Genomic DNA, 18,351 nt, shown 5'->3' with positions numbered 1-18,351 from the left:
AAACTTAAATTAGTCCCTCTCCCCCCAAAATAGGGAATTTTTGATGGCCTGTGACTGGGACATCCTATACCATGCTCTTCCTCGATCTCAAACCAACAGGAGCGCAAGCCGTCAAGAACCACTTGTTTCAAATGTCTCCCCCACCCCTCTGCGCTCATGCCACAATGCGTGTTCCTTCCTCAGATCGACTCTACCCTTCATGGCCTGCGTTTATACCTTACCAGCACTTTGCAATTGTGTCCTAAACCAATTAAATTTCCGTCAACCTCACTAAGGCAATAAATGTAATCTTAGAAGACAAATTCCATGGTTTAAACACAGAAAATTTTAGTCTTAACTCCCACTTCTAGGCTGGCTGGGCCCTGGCCCTTCCACCTGGGATGTGGGACCCCATTCCATCTTCCCGTACCGACTATTAGGAAGCTCTGGGGAATCTGGAGGACTGGGCATCGAGGCCGAGACCACGGCCCCGACTTTTACAAACCTTCTCCTACAGAAGTAAAGACGCTGTCCCAAAGACTGTATTTTATCAGCTTTTGGCTCCTATAAAAAGGCAACAACTGTCCTAAAGATTCTATTTTTATCAACTGCTGACTCCCATACAAAGAACAATGAGATCCCACACTCAGGATGGTGACGGTGCTGCTGGCAGGCAAGGGTCAGGGCCGGGCCCCTCGCCCACTGGGCCACAGCATGGCTGGCAAACACTGCGGGAGGCCATGCTGTCCAGGGTCCTGGTTCACCCTGCATGTCAGTCCTGGCTGAGCAGGTGGAGCTGAAGCTTTCAACTTGGAAAGGCCCTGGTTTGAATGAGAGAGTCTACCACGGACCCTGGGAAAGTTACTTAACCTGTTTGAACCTCAAGTTATTCACCAAGAAAGCCTATCTCATTTTTGTGAGAAATAAAAGAAAAAGCCCCCAGGAAGGCCCTGGCATCTAACTGTACTCCGTGGACGCTGTCAATGATCAAGTCCATTTTAGAAACTGCAAATGCACAGTTCTCATACCGAGGGCTCTCCAGCTCCCACTGCCTCGATTTCACCACGATTGGGCACCGTGAATGTGTAAATCCTGAAGGGCAGACATTTGGAGAATTCTCCTGACCCATCCGTGGCCTCAGGGGACAAGGGCAGTACCCCCTTCCCCACGGAAGTGAGCCCCCTCAGTGAGCACAACCCTTCTCCCCACAGGAGGATCAGGATGCAAACTTGACCAAGTCTCCATTACTCACTCCTCTGTGGCCCAGCAAACCCACCCCTTCCCACTCCCACGACCCGAAGGCAGCCAAGGGCAGCCCTCCCCCGACCACAGCGTCAGGCACCTTGTCCACCCGCAGGAAGGGCAGCGTCAGGCACCTTGTCCACCCGCAGGAAGGGCATGTCAGGAGCCCATGCAGGCACCGGGCAACCTAGCCTCGCACCACGTACGCACCTTCTTCAGGGCTTTCTCTCCAGCAGCTCTGTTCTCCAGGCCCAGGTACAGTCTTCCCAGCTTCAGCCACATGGAGGCCACATTGAGGGAGTACAGAGGGTAATGTTTACTGGAAGCAGAGAACACACAACAAGCCGCCTTGTCAAAGGCTGCTGGGAGCCCACAGGCCAGGCGCAGGGAGCCCGCGGCCGCCAAGCCAATGACCACACTCTCGACAGCAGCCGGCTTCTCTCCGCAGGCCCCGGCCAGCACTGGGTGCAGAGTGTGGACGGTGCAACCCTGTCCAATCATCGTGGATGCACCTCATTTTATAGTTTGTGTGTGTCTGGAAAACCACGTAGAAACTACAGGGGAAATCCTACAGAAAAACATGGATAAACACACCATTCAATTCCAGCCCCAGGTTTTTGTGTTCTGGGTGCACCCATCACAGGGCATCAGAAAAACGTCTTTTAAAGTAAATTCCCTTTTTATGAGGACATTAGGCCTATCCCCTCGTATTAAAAAGTCAGTATACTTAAAGATACACACACCAATTATGTCTCCAGACCTCACGATCTCAGCTGGCTTAGCACAATGCTAAGCTGTCTGAAGTCAGGGTCACAAGTCCCACTTCCGGGTATTCTTTGTCTAGCGTCTGGCAGAGGGCTTGAATACAGCGGGTATCCTCTCCCTGGTTTTACCTCAAGGCTGACATGGGGCCCACCTAGGAAAGAACCAGCTCCCTAAGAGCAGAGACCAAGAGGCAGCTGGGGGTGGGGGGTATGTGTGGTCTCGGTCTCGGTCTCTCTCTCTCGGAGGTGTGTATTTATAGGCTGTCTGCTCCACCTGCTCTATCCTCGAAGTCCATCCACATTCTGAGGGGTGGGTATAGCTCAATGGTAGACTGCATGCCTAGCATGTACAAGGTCCTGGATTGAATTCCCAGTACTTCCACTGAAAAAAGACAGAGAAAGAAAAGGGGGGGAGGGAGGGAGGGAGGTACACCTGAGAGATAGAATGCATGTTTAATATTCATGAGGGTCCTGGGTTCAATCCCCAGTACCTCCACTGAAAAAAAAAGTTAAATAAAATACAAAGCAAAAGAGACACATTCTAGCTATATTACCGGGCAGGGGGCAGCCTGCTGCTGGGAGGAACCAGGGGCCAGCAGCCCAGAGAAGTCCAGTGTCAGGCCTCCCTAACCTAAGGGAGGGGCCCGCCCAGCAAGCCCTGCGGGGAGAACCACCACAAAGCCAAGATTCATTCTCATTCCTTCTCTCTCTCGCCCTACAGATCTCAGAGGGAAGTCACAGAGGACTTCCTCATCCATCCCCCATCTCAGAAAGAAGGATAGGCTTTGAGATTATCCCCTCTTTTTCCAGATTTTAGGAGCCGGCTTCCCCGTGGGCTCCCCCTGCTGGCTGACCAGGGCACTGTGGGTTAAGCAGAGGGCCGACTGGGCAGTGGAAATTCAAGCTGGACAGAATCTTAATAGTCCCCAACTTAGAACGTGAAGGATCACTGAGTGAGGGCTTCTCAAAAGCCCCGGGCTGCTTCTGGAACACAGAGATTTCAGGTCCAGTGCCCAGAGGCTGACCCACTTGGTCCTGGAAAAACCCTGTAAATGCACAATGTAGTAGGTCTACCAAGACCCCAGGGGCCTGACTGAGGCCAGCCTGGCCCTGAAGTGGCTAGTTGAGCCCCCTTCTGTCACCCACTGTAAGGTTTACTAACCCTCTAACAGGAGACTTCCCCATGGCCAATATTTATCATGACTACAAGTTAAAATCCAACTGGCTTTACACAGATCTAGAGGAGGATGTTAACCACAGCCAACCCACCAGTCCCAGAGGCTCCTCATTTGCAAACTGAGGCTGCACTTTGAAAAAAAGCAAAAGAAGGGGACGGAAAAGCAGGGTTTCTAAGACCACCACTAACCAATTAGTAAGTGCCATTTAACTTGGAAGGCGTGGAAGGGAAAAAACTGGGTGGGGGGGCTTTTTAATATTGGTCTGAATAACCTACTATGGACAGAGGGCCCTGGGTGGGTCCTGGGAGGGATTCTGCCCCAGCACCCCTGCGTCACCTCAACCTGCCTCCCCAGTGTCTCTTCCGGATGGAGGAACAGGCTGGGCCCAGCTGAAGCACCCTGCGCCCACACCTCCCGATGTGGGTGCAGAAGAGAGGAGGTTGCTCCTGGCACGCTCCAACATGGGACGGGCAGGAGACAGAACAGCCAAAGGACACATTCCCAGTCACCTAATGCCATTCCCTGCTAAGAAGATGAGATGTCACCTTATCCTGAGGGTTGCAATCACCTGTAGGGCTGGATGATTTTCTGTCCGTACCGCAGGGCTCCCTCCCAGTCCTGCATGTACAGGCAGACGCCCATGGCCTGGTACATCATGTGCAGCATGTACACGTTACTGTCCTCGAACATGCAGCTCATCTTCTCCTGGCTGAGCTCGCAGATCTCCAGCAGCTCACTAGGGGGTGCTCTGGAGTCAAGGAAAAGACAGGTCTAGGCGGTGGGCTGGGAGGCTTCCCAAAGCCCAGGGGCAAGGACTTACCCTTCCGACTACCCCACCCCTACCCTTGCCTTCTGAAAAAGTAAATTACAGAAAACCCAGCAAACGTGAAAGGAGTCACATTTTTCTTGAAGAAAAAAAACAAGGAAAAAACTGGAGACCTCGGATATTAAACACAACTAAAGAATTTTAGCCACAGGGAACAGAACCTCCCTTCAGCTGTAAACGTTGATTAGAATCACAAATCTTTAATCTTCTTGTTAAATTTAAATCCTCACTCAAGCTGATCACTTTAGCTGAAGCATTTTTAAGGAAGAAGTCCCCACCAAGGGAAAGTTCTTTTCTTATGCTCAGAAAAGAAAAAAAAATATGCCTTTCTCCAATTTCCTTTCATGGGTTTTATTTCTCCCTTCAGTATAAATCTAATGCCTTTTCAACACTCCTCAAAAATGTTATAATGCAACAATTAAGAATATGGATTGTGGTGGCAGACCTGGGGCAAAATTCTGTATCTGCCCTGGTGAGCCTTGTGCCATGGGCAAATTACCTACTGTCTCTGAACCTGTTTCCATTTGCTACCCAAGGTGGCAACAGTTCCTTCTCCTGAGAGTCCTTGTGAGGATCAGGCAAGATAACAGAAATAAAAAAAAACCCTGGTGTGGTGCCCAAAGGAAGATACCCAATCAGTGAGGGTCTTCAAGGAACTGTTCTCACAGTGTGAGACAGTAAGTTTTCTACCACCATGAGCTCCTGACCAAACTAGTCAAACCAGGAGAAATAAAAGATAAGGTCAACATCATGAAATTCTGCTGTACTTGACTCCAAGTCATGGGTGGCCAGCAAGTCTTAACACATTCCCCAGGAAACACTCTTCCTTCAATATTCAGAAATCTTAAAGCCATCCTCCTGCTCCCTCGGCCTGACTCCCCAGCGCCCCCTGCAGGGGAGGGACGGTCGTGAAGGATATATTTGTAGTGCTTGGCCCTTCGGAACTCCTCGATGACATTTCGTGCGTATCTGACCATATCACGGATGGCTTCTGCCTTCGGGGGGTCGCTGAGCTTCCGGATTTCCACCTTGGCCTTATCCTGAGGGAAATGTCACAGGTTACTTCCCCAAGGAAACCATGCTGATGGGGAAACCTCTCACACAGCGCGTTTTCCCGTGCAGAGAGAGGCCGCAGCGTGCCCGTTCCCAAGTAGCAAAAGAATCAAAGGACATCAGGCGGTGGATCTTAGAGAAGTTCAACACTCATTACCTGTGTACATAAACAAACAAAAACAGTAATTTTCTAGACATTCCTTATCTAGGCAGGACACCTAGAATGTGCTTGCAATGGGCAGATACGTGTGTTCACACATCCAGGAAATCAAGAGACTGTGAGGCCAGCTGGGGTCCTTCAAGGTCCAGCGACCCCCATTCCCGGGCTCTCAGCTGTCTGCCTGCAATCCCTCAACAGACAGAGTACATTCTTTACTGGGTGTGTTTGCCCTAACAAAGTAACTGCCCTATGCAATGCCTAATCTCACAGCAGCTCAGGCTGGCTGTTTCAGCCCACCTTATCAGTCGTAAACCCCACCGCCCCTCACAGACCCTAAACTTCTTACCTCACCTACAACCAACCAGAGACTTGTGCACAAGCTGACCAGGCACCTTGTGGCACTACCCTGTAAAAGACCCCCACACCCGGCCCCCGGGGCTCACACAGGCCCCTCTCATCCGTGTGACCGCTGTTGTCTACGGCAGCGTCACCTGACAAGCTCCTTCTCTATTCTCACCCTGTGCCTTCGGCAAATTCTTTTAACGCCCATGACAGAGGCCCGCCCGCCTGTGTCCCCCGACAGAGACTAGGAGGATGGCACTGACAAAATAATTTGGGTGGCGCCAGAGAGAATTCTATGGATTCTGGGGAACAGGCTGGAAAGCTTGAAAATGTTTCTCGTGTGCGTCCCCTTCCCTCTCTTCTGAGCAGCCATTTCTTATCAAGAAACAGCGATCTAGCAAATCCTTCTCTTATCCGTACCAAGCGATGGAAATGTTTTCATCAGCTCTGAGGATGGGGCTTGAACAGGGATTCGATCTACCTGGGTTCCCTTGGGCTGTGTTAGGCAGGCTTAAAGGCTCAAAAATACAACAGGAGGAGACACCCCCAGTCAGACTGGCTGGCTCGCTTGGCGGAGAGGTCTTGAGAGAGGGCGGAGTCAGCACTTGAGCTGGGTGGGGGAGCTCACCTTGTCTTTGGTGGTGCACTCCCGGCACTCACAGGTGAAGAAGTAAGAATCTCTCAGCCGGTCATTCCTGTCTTCCGTCGGGTACAGCAGGTCAATGTAGCTGGTAAAAACCTAAGGGGGGGGGGGCAAAAAGTTGAAACTATGGTTTGCTAGGGGCCAGCTCGTGCCTTCTCCTCCCTGGGGCTCCGCAAACACTCCCAGTCGTGACCCCGCAGGGACAAGTGCTGAGGACGGCCACCGCTCAGGATACACTCTTTACCTTAACACCCTGAATTCCTCACACTGAGCACCTCCTCGTGTTGTCCACCTCCTCACGTGGAGAGAAAGGGCTTCTCTACCCACCTTCTATGGAATCAAGGAGTCCCTACAATGGTAAATTGGAAAATTGAAAGCATCCCTGTCTCCTTCCCCGCCAGCTCCTCCAAGGAGAGCCACTGAGGATCTGGCCCATGTCTCCTGCACAGAAGGCAAAGGCCCTGCTGGGCAGAGTCTCCTCATCCTTGGGTTTGGGCCCACACTGTCTCTTCCTGGTCTTTGTTTAGCCTCTTTTATCTCACAACCTGGGGCGGCTCAGATGCACTGCCTGGAGGCTGGAGGGGGAGCACGAACACACATGGTGTGTGATGTGTCTCCCTTTATCCTTCCATCCATCCTGGTGACAGAGTAGGAGGCTGGGTTCTGCGGGCAAGGACCAGTCTGCACGGAGAGGACGCAGACCTCTGCCGCCCTAGCCAGCTGGGCCAGAGAGCTTGGAACAGTCGCACCTTTGGGCTCATCGAGTTCTCCCATCCTTGCTTGTTCCTAGCGGGGTCTCTAACTGAGACTTGGAGCATATGGAGGAGGCCGGCATTTAACTGTCCATTATCTACTCACTGGGATGGCACTCGCTGCTCATCCCACACCATCAGGCAAGTGTCTGGCTGAACAGATGGATGTCCCAGAGCCGTCACCGTGCCAATAACCTAGGGCACTGGCAGGTGGGCAGAGGGGACCCGCACGGGATAGGTGCTTGCAGGCGCCCCGAGCTCTTCCCAGCTCAAAGGGCAGTAATGGAGACCTCGTGGCTCTTCTGACACCCTGGGGAGAATGGCTTTTTCCTCTTTGAAGGGCAGGTCACCCCCAAAACAGTGACTTCCTCAAAGGAGGAGACTGCATGCCAGATCTGTGAGAGCAGGAGGGCTGGACAACAGGAACAAGCCCCGCCCTGACTCAGTGGCCAGGACCCGCCTCATCTCTGAAATGACTGATGGACGTGGAGTGCAGTGGACAGAAGGGCCCAGAAGGTGGCGACAAAGGCCGATCGGTGTGACTGCTCGTGGCCGAGACACAGCTGGTCCAGGTGACAAACTGCTCCAGGCAGCCCCAGAGCGTGGGGCCTGGAAACCTAGGTTCTGAGTGACTGCAATCCGCTGTTTTAACAAAAGAGGTATTAGGTGGCCTCCACAAGACATTCAGAAATCAAGACCCCCAGACCCCAGAACAGGCCCTGGCAGGGATGAATCTCACAAAGGGGGGCAAGTCTGATCTACACACTGGGCTTGGGGTCCCAGGTCGGCTACGGATTAGTTAACAATGTCCAGAGAAACCGAGGCCTTTATCATTTCACACACTAATCGTTGTATTAAAATTTTTTTAAAAAAATATTTAGATACCCAGACATGCAATGTAAAATAGCATTAAAGATGATTAAACTGAAATGCATCTGAAGTGAGTGATTACATTCCCTAAAAATTCACGTGTCTTGCAAGGGATGTCAGGATTTACTTTAAGAACGTATGGCAGACGTCTGGCCAGGCCAGGCCAGCCTTCGAATGAGGGGAGACGCCGTATACGGGGGGTCATGGAACCAGAGCCCCGGGAAACGAGGAGGAGACAGAACAGCTCTCCACACCTGAGTCAGGGAGGGAAGCTAACGGCCACCCTGGGCCACAGGCACCTGCCCCTGCCCTGTCAGCGTGTACACCCCACCACCTGAATTCCATCCCTCAAAGCGAACTCTGCCAAGTGTGGCTGTGGAACCGATATGGCGTGAAACGCTGATGTGTCGTTTGCAAGTTTTAACTTATTAGTTCCCTCTGGGTTGCTTTTTCTCTTTTAGGTAACAGTGCTTTTGAACTCTTGAGAGGAGAAAAACAGGCCAAAATTCACTAGTCAAAAATAAGCCCAAACTCCATTACTTGGTAAGAGGAATACACAGACTCTTAAGTTTTCATTGTGGTCATTCCAGCAGGCTCCTTTCTCTATAAATCTCTGTGAGGAACTTCACTCAAATTTCTTCTTCCCTGGTTTTTTTTTTTTCCTGGCCACAGATGGACACGGCGAATGCCAAATGGAAGCTGGAAGTGTAGACTCCACGTCCCAGGTCAAGAATCTGACCCTTAACCCAGGAGGGCCTTAGACGGTACCCACTGCCACAGCCGCCCCTGGCCACGCACTCACCTCCTCTCCCGGGTGGATTTCCTGGACGGCTCTGACTTCTGCCAGGGTCCCCTTGTAGGTCACAATGACATTTGGGCAACAACTATGATTCATCAGTGCCACACTGTCAATCAGAAAAGAAAACCCAGTTTCATCAGGAAGGCAGCCAGGCTGTTCAGGTAACCCCTTGGCTACTTAACTTGCTAAGTTACAGAAACTGGATCTTTGCAGAATGTTTAAAAAAAAAAAAATCGAATAGCTGACCATCAGTCTAAGAGGCTGTTCTGCATGCATTCATAACGATACCATCTTACATTTTAACAATACTGAAAAGTGGAATCTGCAATTCAAAGTGGGATCTCGAAGCCAAAAGTGAAAAAACACCCCGCCACGCAACAATAAAAACAGCAGCAACAGCAAATTCCTTCCTGTTAGACGCATGTGTCAAAACTCAGAGCCTCCGGTGAACCTCGGCCACTGGACACTGTCCGAGACAAACGGGCTTCCCTGCCAAGCAGCTTTTTATACCAGGACGATTTCTAACATGTTTTCTTCAGATGTTGAGAAATCGCCCCTGTGGTTGATGCCGGCTTCCTGATCCCCAGAGAAACCTGGAGGGGCCTGTCTGAGCCTCCGCACCTCAATTTCCTCATCTGGAAAATTGGGACATCGCCGCCCCTGCTGCTCGCGGCCTGCTTTACAGGGACGACGAGGACAGAGAGGGTCGCCAATGCGAGGGCTTTGAGCTTTCGGATTATAGCAGGGTCAAAGTTCTGAGAACAGAAATTTCTAAACTACCAGGGAAAAATGCTTGATCTCTGAAAATGCTGCCTTTGAAATCACAATGATACAATTCCAGCCAAAGGGATTTCTCCCCCTAATTAAAACTGTCCGGAAACTGGGGCTCGGATGGGCACTCACATCCGTGGGTATCATGGCTCTGGGGGCCGGTGCCACTTGCCTGAACCCTCAACAACCAAAACCCCTCTCCTGTTTGCTCCACGAATACAAAAGAGCAAGAGGGCTGGAAAGCCTGATTTGGAGGCACCGCCCCGGCTTCGCGGAGACCAGGGAGAGCAGGTGCTGGAGGTCTGGGGGGACTGTGTGGCTGGCCCGGAGCCGGGCAACACGCAGCCACTTCCCTGACTTGTTCGTGGGGAGGGTCACCCCCACCCCTGCATCCCAACCCACCCGGCTTCCCCGCAAGTCGTGCACAGGGAACCGGGCCCTAGGAAATCCGATGAACAAATGCTCTGGAAGTTGTCATTAATGGAAAAGCAGATTTCTAGAACCATCTTTCAGAAATTAAGTAACCCATTTCCAGACAGACTCCTCGCTATCTTTCTGATGAAGGTGGGGGGACTGCACGAAGGCAGAAGACCTACAACAACTCTGGTTCTTGGTACCTTGGCTCTCTTGGCAACCACTGGACAGGCTGAAACCTCAAATGCCACCACTCTGAGCCTTGCTTTCGGTCTTCCAGCTACTGAGAGCAGAGACATTACAGAGCTCATTCCAAGCCTGAAGTTGTCAATACGAGCCTTCTAAAGAGGGTCCAATAGCCTTTCTCTGTCCTTTTCCCAAGGGCAAAAGTCCAAAAGAGCCTCTCTTTCCTCACCACAGAATTTCAAACTGCAGATGACACCATTTTGGCCACAGAGATAGTAATACTATGGGAACAAACTTCTCTTTCTGGTTCAAGAAAGCCTATGACAGCTGCATGACAGGAGATATGGACCAGAACAGATTTTTCTCTGCCTTTCGGACCCATACGATGCACAGAGCTGGGCAGCAATGGACAAACACATAGGGCTCACACGCCACCCATCCATCCACGGCAAACACATGGGTGTTACAGTTTCCTGCAACCACTTCAACCTTGAGGCAGAGGCTCCTATGTATTAAGCCAACATCCCTTTAGACGAAAATAATCTGCGACGTGGATGAATTCAGATGGGGGATACAGGAAGGGCTCCTTGGCTCCCTCTGTGAAGCAAGAGCTTGATGTCTGGGACTGACGCATTTGGAGACTAATTCTTCCATCTGAGACAATGCAAAGCCATTGTCAACAACCACATTAAAGTCACAGCTATAACGATCTCCATTTATCAACCAGCTAGCCTTTCATGAGTTATCTGAGTCTTCCTAAGATAAACAAAAATCCTATTATTCTTTGCAATTCTTCCCTAGTTCACTACTTAAGCATATTTCCCCTCCAAACTGTGCTATATACTATATATGTATTTTTCAAAAAGGAAAGATGGAGAAGAAGCTCAGACAGTCTCTACATAAGTCAACAGCCAATTCTTGGTTGGCAATTAATGTTTTACTTTGAGTGTAAAAAACCCAAAGATTTCCAGATACGCAAAAAGCAAATTTCTCAGCAGGGCCTGGGCTGTTCTTTCCATGCATACTCTAAAATATTCTTTAATAACAGCTCTCTACCTAGCAGGACTTAACAAGCAACTGTTCTCTTAACTACTACCTTCAGATCCTTAAATGCAGAGGAAATATTTTGAAATCTGGCAGAATTAAAAAGCAGACTTAATTCACTTGGAGTTTCATGTCAGCCACATGCAGTTAGGGAGGTTATTTAAAAATCAAAAAAAAAAAAAATTCAAATTAGTGTTAAATAAGTGAAAAGAAAAGAAGCCAAACTCAGCCTACTCAGGAAATATTGCTGATCCCAAATGAGAAAGTTCTTCATCTTCAATTGTGAAGCCATTACAGTTAACCTGCAGGGAGAAAGGGGGAGAGGGAAAAAAAAAATGAGCCACAGTGTCTCTCTGGAGAGAAGTCATTTCTTTAATATTGACCTTTAACAAATTAACTAGGAAGATGTTCCAGTCTAGTTATGTGAATGCCTTTCTTTTGGCCAAGGTAGCTTATGTTCAAACACAATCTGAACACATGTAAACGTATATAAGCAGAACTGTCAGGGCTGGAGCACTGCCCATCTGCCCACGGCGGGCCAGACCTCTAAGGCTCCAAGGACCAAAGTCTGCAGACCCGCATGGGAGTCAGGACACCTGCACCCTAATCCCACTTCCGCCTCAGATCTGGGGTGTGATCTTGAGCTCATCCCTGTGTCCCTCTGTCCTCGGTTTTCTTCTATTAAGAAAGAAGTCCCTTAATCTGGTGAGTATCTTGTAAAGTGAGGTGGCAAATCTGAAAGCCTTTACACAGCTAATCTAACTGCTGGCCATCCCCTTGAGAGGCGGGGGTGGGCAAGGCCCTGAAGCTAAGGGACTGAGAACTCCCTCCCACTCATGCCTCAGCCACATCAACCACTGGCTACTTGCTCATCTTTGAAGAGACGTATCACATGGAAAAACACCGAGGGTAGCTCTCACCATTCTGGAAGTCTAACTTAGAGCGGCAGGCTGAAAATGAGAACTACACACCCCCAATTTTAGGTTGTTTCAAAAATTCATTCTCTCCACAGGCTCTCACCGAAGAACCCTCATATGCTGGGCACTGTGCACAGGAGGAGGAAGAGGCCAATGTTTGTAACCCCAGGAACACCCAGTCTATTGCGAGACAATCCAGTGGGCGTCTAGCATTTATATCTAAATCTTCGCAGCTGGGAGGAGACTCTGTCTCTTTGGGTTTCAGATGATGGAACTGAGGTTGGAGCGAAGCAGTCACCCGTCCAAAGCCAGCGGCACAGGCTGGGAGCTCTGTTCCTCCCCAGCTGCCCTCAGGCTGTCTGCAAAGCGTGCATGCTGAATGATTTCACCCCATTTCACCTCGTGGACTGCAACCCGGCTCTTCCACACTGAGCACACCGCACTCAGGCACTTCCGGCCAATGGATGGGCTTCTTAAAACGAGCACCCACTGAGCACTTACTCTGGGCTAGGTGCTGCATGTTTGCCCCTCGTAAATCTGCAATACTTCTCTGGCATAATCCATTTTACAGATGTGGAGGCTGAGGCTCAGGGAGGTCAATGATGAAGTAACTCGCCCAAGGCCATGTAAGTAGCGAGTGGCAGAAGAGGAGTCAGAATTCAAACTACATTGACAGCAAAGCCGTCAGAAACATGTTTCTTGACACTATGCTGTGTCTCTCCTAAACCTGTTCTGATCCCTGACTGTTAATGTGACAATTTTACTTAAAATTAAAGGGTCAATGTCAAAGGCTTGGAAATCCTGGTACATAAAGAAGTCAAGGCTCTGATAGGTTTGACTTGCAGCTTTTACAAGTCCACATCTTTACATTTCACAAGCATTTACAGTTTTCAACATAAAAAGAGGTAGCTGTGGGTTACTAGCACAATATCCAGCCTTGGAAATCCTGAGGGGTTCGGCATTTTTATGTAGGAGGCTTAGCATACTGTTTTTTGTGCTAGCTTGAGGTATTCTAACCTATTCTGTCATCAAGACATAAAACAACTATCATTAACCAAGGACCATCAACCAAGATTAGGTTAAGAGTAAATCAGGACTGTCATCCATTCAACAAAATGAACTGGCACATGAACTACACGTCCTGCACCTTACTGGGTACTGAATGATCTACAGCCAGCCTCAGACCAGATACTAACGCGCCTCGGCAGTGCCTGGTACCCTCAAGACAGCAAGTGTTTGCAAAATGAAAGAATTTAGCAATTTTCAAAACTGATCTAGGGACGGACAGCTGCTGACTGGCTTTGAGGGATGGAGGGAGGAGACTTGCTTGGTCATCTCTCCCTCTGTGTGGTCCTCCACTGCGCCCGCCCATGACTCCAAATCCCCTCAAGCTTGAGAGTTCCGCGACCACTGGCTGCTTTATTCCCATTGCCCATCCCCTCTAACTGTGGAGGAGAGAGCGTGCTTCTTCATAGCAAAGAAAGGCTCCCGCAAGCACGAGTGGCATCACTGTTCCCTTCTGGGAGGTGGTAATGGTGTGGTTTCAGCCCAATTGCATAGCAATTTGCCCGCCAGCTTTCCCTCCTTTCTGAAACATCCCTAGAGAAGAAAAGTGAACTTGCGTGTTAGGAGAGATGCAGGGGCCGCAGTCCTTTTTTTTCCCAAGTCAAATCAGGCGTAAGTGCCTTCCTGAAGCTATTCTCATAATTAGCATTTAGACTAGATGTAGGCTGCACACCAAAACACATTTCCCATCCATGCATATGTTCCCAGTGATTAAAGTGCACCTCCGTGCTGTCAAAGGAGGGCAGTCACCTTCTGCCGCCAGCTGCTGCTGGGCCCCAAGTTAACCCTCAACACCCGCCCGTGAACCAGAGGGAGGAGAGGGCTCAGAGGCTGGAGCAGCCGACGTGCTGCTGGGGCTGGGCGGCAGGACCGGGGGGCGGCACGGGGCCACAACAGCACTTTTCATTCTTGCCACAGAGTTCTCTTTGGGGATACTGAATGTCCCTTTTCAAATTTATATATGAAAAAAGATATATATGTGTGCGTGTATGTGCATCTGTGTGCACACACACAATCTCAGAATGGATATTATGATTTGATAAATATGAAGTCTTTAAAGAAATCAATTACCTGTAGTTATGCATGTGTGTGTACGTATTTATCTCCTCGATTTTCTGGGTCAGTCCAAATTTCAGAGACTTTGAGTCATTTTCACCACAAATACACTTCTGCTTGTGATATCAAGTGCCTTGATTTGGGGTTACGAAAATATGGGCCCATATCTACCATGTCAGCACTGAGAGGTCCTATCAGCATGCACTGCTGTGTTGGAAAAAGTTACTTTTTCCACAGCTAGCAGGCGAAAGATAACTTGTATTTACTTCACCTCTCTTGCTTCCTCACATAACCACCACTCATCTCATCCAGAAAAGAAGTCCTGCATCCAGTTTCTTTTGAAAAATGGAAGAGAAGTCAATTGAACTTTCTACTGTCACCCAAATCCACTGTGTCAGGACACTTAGGGAAGTACGCTGTAACCCCAGGACAGTATAATGGATATCAGGGTTTTCCTTTTCATTACTCTTGCTTTAACACTCATAACTTGAACCCATTTTTTTCTTTTACCAACAGAAGCATTTTTTTTTCTGATTATGGCAGTCGCACAGTAGAAATATATCCATATGAACATAAAGTCCACCAAGGAATTCATCCAACTGCTGAGAGTGGTTCTCACCACGGGTTGAAGTAGGTAGGAGGACAGATGAAGACTCACTTCTTTCTTGATTATGTGCAATTTTTTTTTTTTGTTTGTTTATTTTTTTTTAGGGGGGGAGGTAATTATTTATTTTTTAGAGGAGGTACTGGGGATTGAACCCAGGACCTCATGCATGCTAAGCATGTGCTCTACCACTGAGCTATACCTTCCCCCCGATTATGTGCAATTTTTAACATGGGAGAACCATGGGTGCTTTTTATCTTTTCTTCTTATCAGTATTTTTTAAAACAATTTTTAAAAGTTTTGTTCATTGTTTTTGCAGGGGGAGGTGACCTTGTGCGTGCTAAGCATGAGCTCTACCACTTGAACTATACCCTCTCCCCTTGTTTCAGCATTTTCTTAAGTCATACATGCTCATTGTAGAAAACCCGGAAAAATCATTCAACATAAGAAGCAAAAGTTTTCCACAACTCAGGAGATAACCAATAGTGAACTTCCACTGAAACAGTTTTTACATGTATAAATGTTCGTATCACACACATTTTCCCCCTTTTACATTTAATGTGATGTCATCAACGTTTTCCACATCTTTAGACATTCTTTGAAATATAACTCATACAAGCTACATTACCTTCCATCGTAAGACTATGCCAGAATTTATATACCAAACTCCTACTGCTGACCATTTATAGTATGGATTTCCTTTTCTTTTTCTCTTTTTTTTTGGGGGGGGGCGGTTAAAAAGAACCCTACAATAAACAATTTGCATGTCAGTCTCCATCCATAATCTCTAATTACTCCCTTAGGGTAGGTTCGTACAAATAGAATTACTGGGTCAAAGGGTACACAGGTGATGCTTATTCTGTTCTAAGACAACAACGTGGAAGTATCCACCCAAGGCCTTTTATCCGTCTAGACACTGAAGGTTCTGGCAGGGAAGGTAGCTACTTGGTTGCACAGAGCAGTATTCCAGTATTTCTCTCTATGAGAAGGTCACCTTCAACTATATGTTCAGCTTGTAGGGGAAAACACAAGGGTATGTTAGAGACAGGAATCTGATCTACTAAGTCATACCAGGAAGAGCCACGCTCATGGTAACAGGAAGCCTGACGAAGCCAGACTGCCTTCAGCTGAAGGGTGCCGGCCGCACTGTCTTCTCTTGTCCCAGCCATGCCCACCCCGCCGTCAGTTTTTCCAAACGGCTGGCTGCCAATTCCTTATCACTTTTAAGTTTGCCTCCCTGATTTTTAATTTTTTCTAACTTTGGTAAACCGAGGCCTCTCTAAATAGGACTTCTTAGCAACCATCAGGAAAGACCTCGAGCACCGAGACTCTATGGGGACTGTCCTTCCAAGGGCCATCAGGGAGGGCCTCCCTCCTGGGGACATCTGGACTTGCCTCTGCTTTATCAACACAGTCTTGCCAGGAATCACAACAACAAAAAAACCCCACTACTGTCAGAAGGGATTGTTTCAGAGATTTAATGGAGGAACCTCAAATGGTCTTTTCTACTCAAAGAGCTTCCAGTATGCCATGTCCTGGGGCACTGGCAACTCCTCGTTCTCACAAACTCTTTCTGCAGCAAGAGGCAGAGGTCGGATGAATTTCCTATGCTCCAGTCATCAGTGAGGGCCAGCAGAGAGAGGACCTTGATCTGCTCAAGGTCACCCAGCAAGGTTATGTAAAACAGGGCCCAACAGGTCAAGAACCATGTCCCATTTATCTCCACTGAGTATGCTCTGGGGAGAGGGACTCAGGCAGGGAAAGGCTGGATGACACGTTACCTGATGCCCGAGGCCGGCATTCTCACCTGTGCAAAGAGTACAACCAGGCTATCGTTGTCAGGGAATTCCAGGTGCTTGGAGTAAAAGTGATGGAGAGCAGCAATGTCACTCTGAATCAAATCCTTCTTCTCGTTGTCTAATTTATCCAGATCTGTGGGTAAACAAACCATTATTCACCAGGTAGGAAATTCTGGATTTCTAGCTGTATCCTTTTTGTACTGTAAATGGCGTGGCACGCAAGAAAAAAGTACGTGGAGCCCCCAGGAAATACTCTTCCTCCTCATCTGGTCTAACTGATAAACCCTAGGGCAAGAAAAGCACGCCGTGTCTTCCTTCTCTTCCTCTGACAAATGGAAGTCACTCAGGACATGGAATTTCAACTGACCATTAGCAGCGAGGTCAGGGATGAGTGGCAATGGCTGATAAACAGCTTCGGTCAAGTCCAGGGCTCCCCAATTGGCCCTGGAAACTCTGTCATGATCAAGAACGTGGACAGTCCCTGATTTAATGCCTTTCACTAAGGACATCAGCTGTTTGCAGGGCTGCAATTCAGCAAAGATCCAAAAATATTCAGCATGCCAGGAGAGCCAGCAGGAGACGGCTCGGGATGTAATAACTCATCCCACGAGTGCCGGCTTCCCCTTAATTATTTCCTAGCAATCCTGTCAACTCAGGGGAAAAAAAAACGTGATATGCCATTTTTCAAAACAGCACACAAGTCAAAGTAAAAACTGATAATTAGAAAATCCCCGACCACGGCTAAGAACACAGCTGCCTCTTCCTTCCTTCAATCCTGTCTAATCCACATAAAAGGTGTGGCTGAGATGACCCGTCACTCAGTCCCAGAGAGACTTACGTGATTCGAACTCCTTCACGGCTAACAGTTTCTCTGAAGGTGTTCTCTCTGGGTGGACTTTCTAGTCATTGGGAAAGAAATCACACAGACACAGATTTAAATGACTTGTGCACAAGAGCAGTGCTTTCACTTTTACTTCAACACAAAGCAAAAGGCAACAATTCTCAATGAAGTGAAGACAGCAAGCCAAGGAGTCTGCCACGTGGGCTGAGGGCGTCTGCCCAACATCCAAACCCGAGAGGCTCTTTTGAAAAGCTTCTTAAAGCATCTCCCACATCCCTAACACCCTTGGTAACGCCATGCACACAGTAGGCTCAAAAATGCCTGTTACGGGAAAGAACAGTGGCTAGAAAACAACTTTTTAGGGCCCTGACTTAAAAGCACCGAGTCTCCAGATGAACCATCCCATTTATTATTTCTCCTAAAAAGGAACAAAATCAAACCCCCCATCCGTTTTACACTTTCTTTAAGCATAGGCTAAAAGGATCTCAATTTCCGTGTTTCAAAAAGAACACTTTCGGTTGTACCCGTGAGCCCCGATTCACTTTAAACATATGGCCGGCTTTGTTCTAGACACCCCGAGAGGGGCTGACAATAGTAAACCCGCTAGGCTTTGAGAACATGAATAAACTTGGTGTTGACAAGAGTTCAAACGCAGAGCTCAAGAGCTGGCCCAGGGCCATGTCTCTGTGATCGGCTATTCAATCTGGGGATACAGGTGGTCTAGCCAGTGCTCTCACCTGCCTAGTTATCACGTTCCGCTTCCCCTTGGTAGTTGGGTAGCCTGTCTCCCCCAACGCTTTGCAAGCGCCTAGAATACAAACGGTCTGTTTTTTTAATCATCAAATCCTACAGAGATGAAAAGATGGCCAGGCAACTTTCCATTTAATAGACTATTAGTAGTAGGAGTAATTTTAATAAAAGTTGAATGAAACAGGTGTAAAGTCATCAGAGCCTTCAGACTACCCTCCTGGTGCCAAACCATTTCCACAGTTCTTTTTCTGGAGCAGAAATCTTCCATTCACAGGATCCATTTCTATAAGATGCAT

General features: G+C 48.5%; 1 protein-coding gene across 2 annotated transcripts in view; it reads right to left on the bottom strand.

Moving 5' to 3' along the window:
• SMYD2 (SET and MYND domain containing 2) overlaps window positions 1-18,351 on the bottom strand; it is a 51,502-nt gene that overhangs the window by 1,157 nt on the left and 31,994 nt on the right. For both annotated transcript variants that reach the window (XM_064477185.1, XM_064477186.1), the window contains 8 exons: window positions 17,303-17,363; window positions 16,473-16,597; window positions 11,258-11,325; window positions 8,612-8,714; window positions 6,173-6,283; window positions 4,909-5,029; window positions 3,732-3,906; window positions 1,432-1,540 (listed from right to left, as the gene is read on the bottom strand). In XM_064477185.1, coding sequence (XP_064333255.1) covers window positions 1,432-1,540; window positions 3,732-3,906; window positions 4,909-5,029; window positions 6,173-6,283; window positions 8,612-8,714; window positions 11,258-11,325; window positions 16,473-16,597; window positions 17,303-17,363 — 873 coding nt within the window. The remainder of the gene's footprint in view (window positions 1-1,431; window positions 1,541-3,731; window positions 3,907-4,908; window positions 5,030-6,172; window positions 6,284-8,611; window positions 8,715-11,257; window positions 11,326-16,472; window positions 16,598-17,302; window positions 17,364-18,351) is intronic.

This window comes from Camelus dromedarius, chromosome 21 (assembly GCF_036321535.1).
Source record: "Camelus dromedarius isolate mCamDro1 chromosome 21, mCamDro1.pat, whole genome shotgun sequence".
In the NCBI taxonomy this organism is placed as follows: domain Eukaryota; kingdom Metazoa; phylum Chordata; class Mammalia; order Artiodactyla; family Camelidae; genus Camelus; species Camelus dromedarius.
Note: the sequence above shows the minus strand (reverse complement) of the source record. Positions and strands in the feature narration are given on the sequence as shown.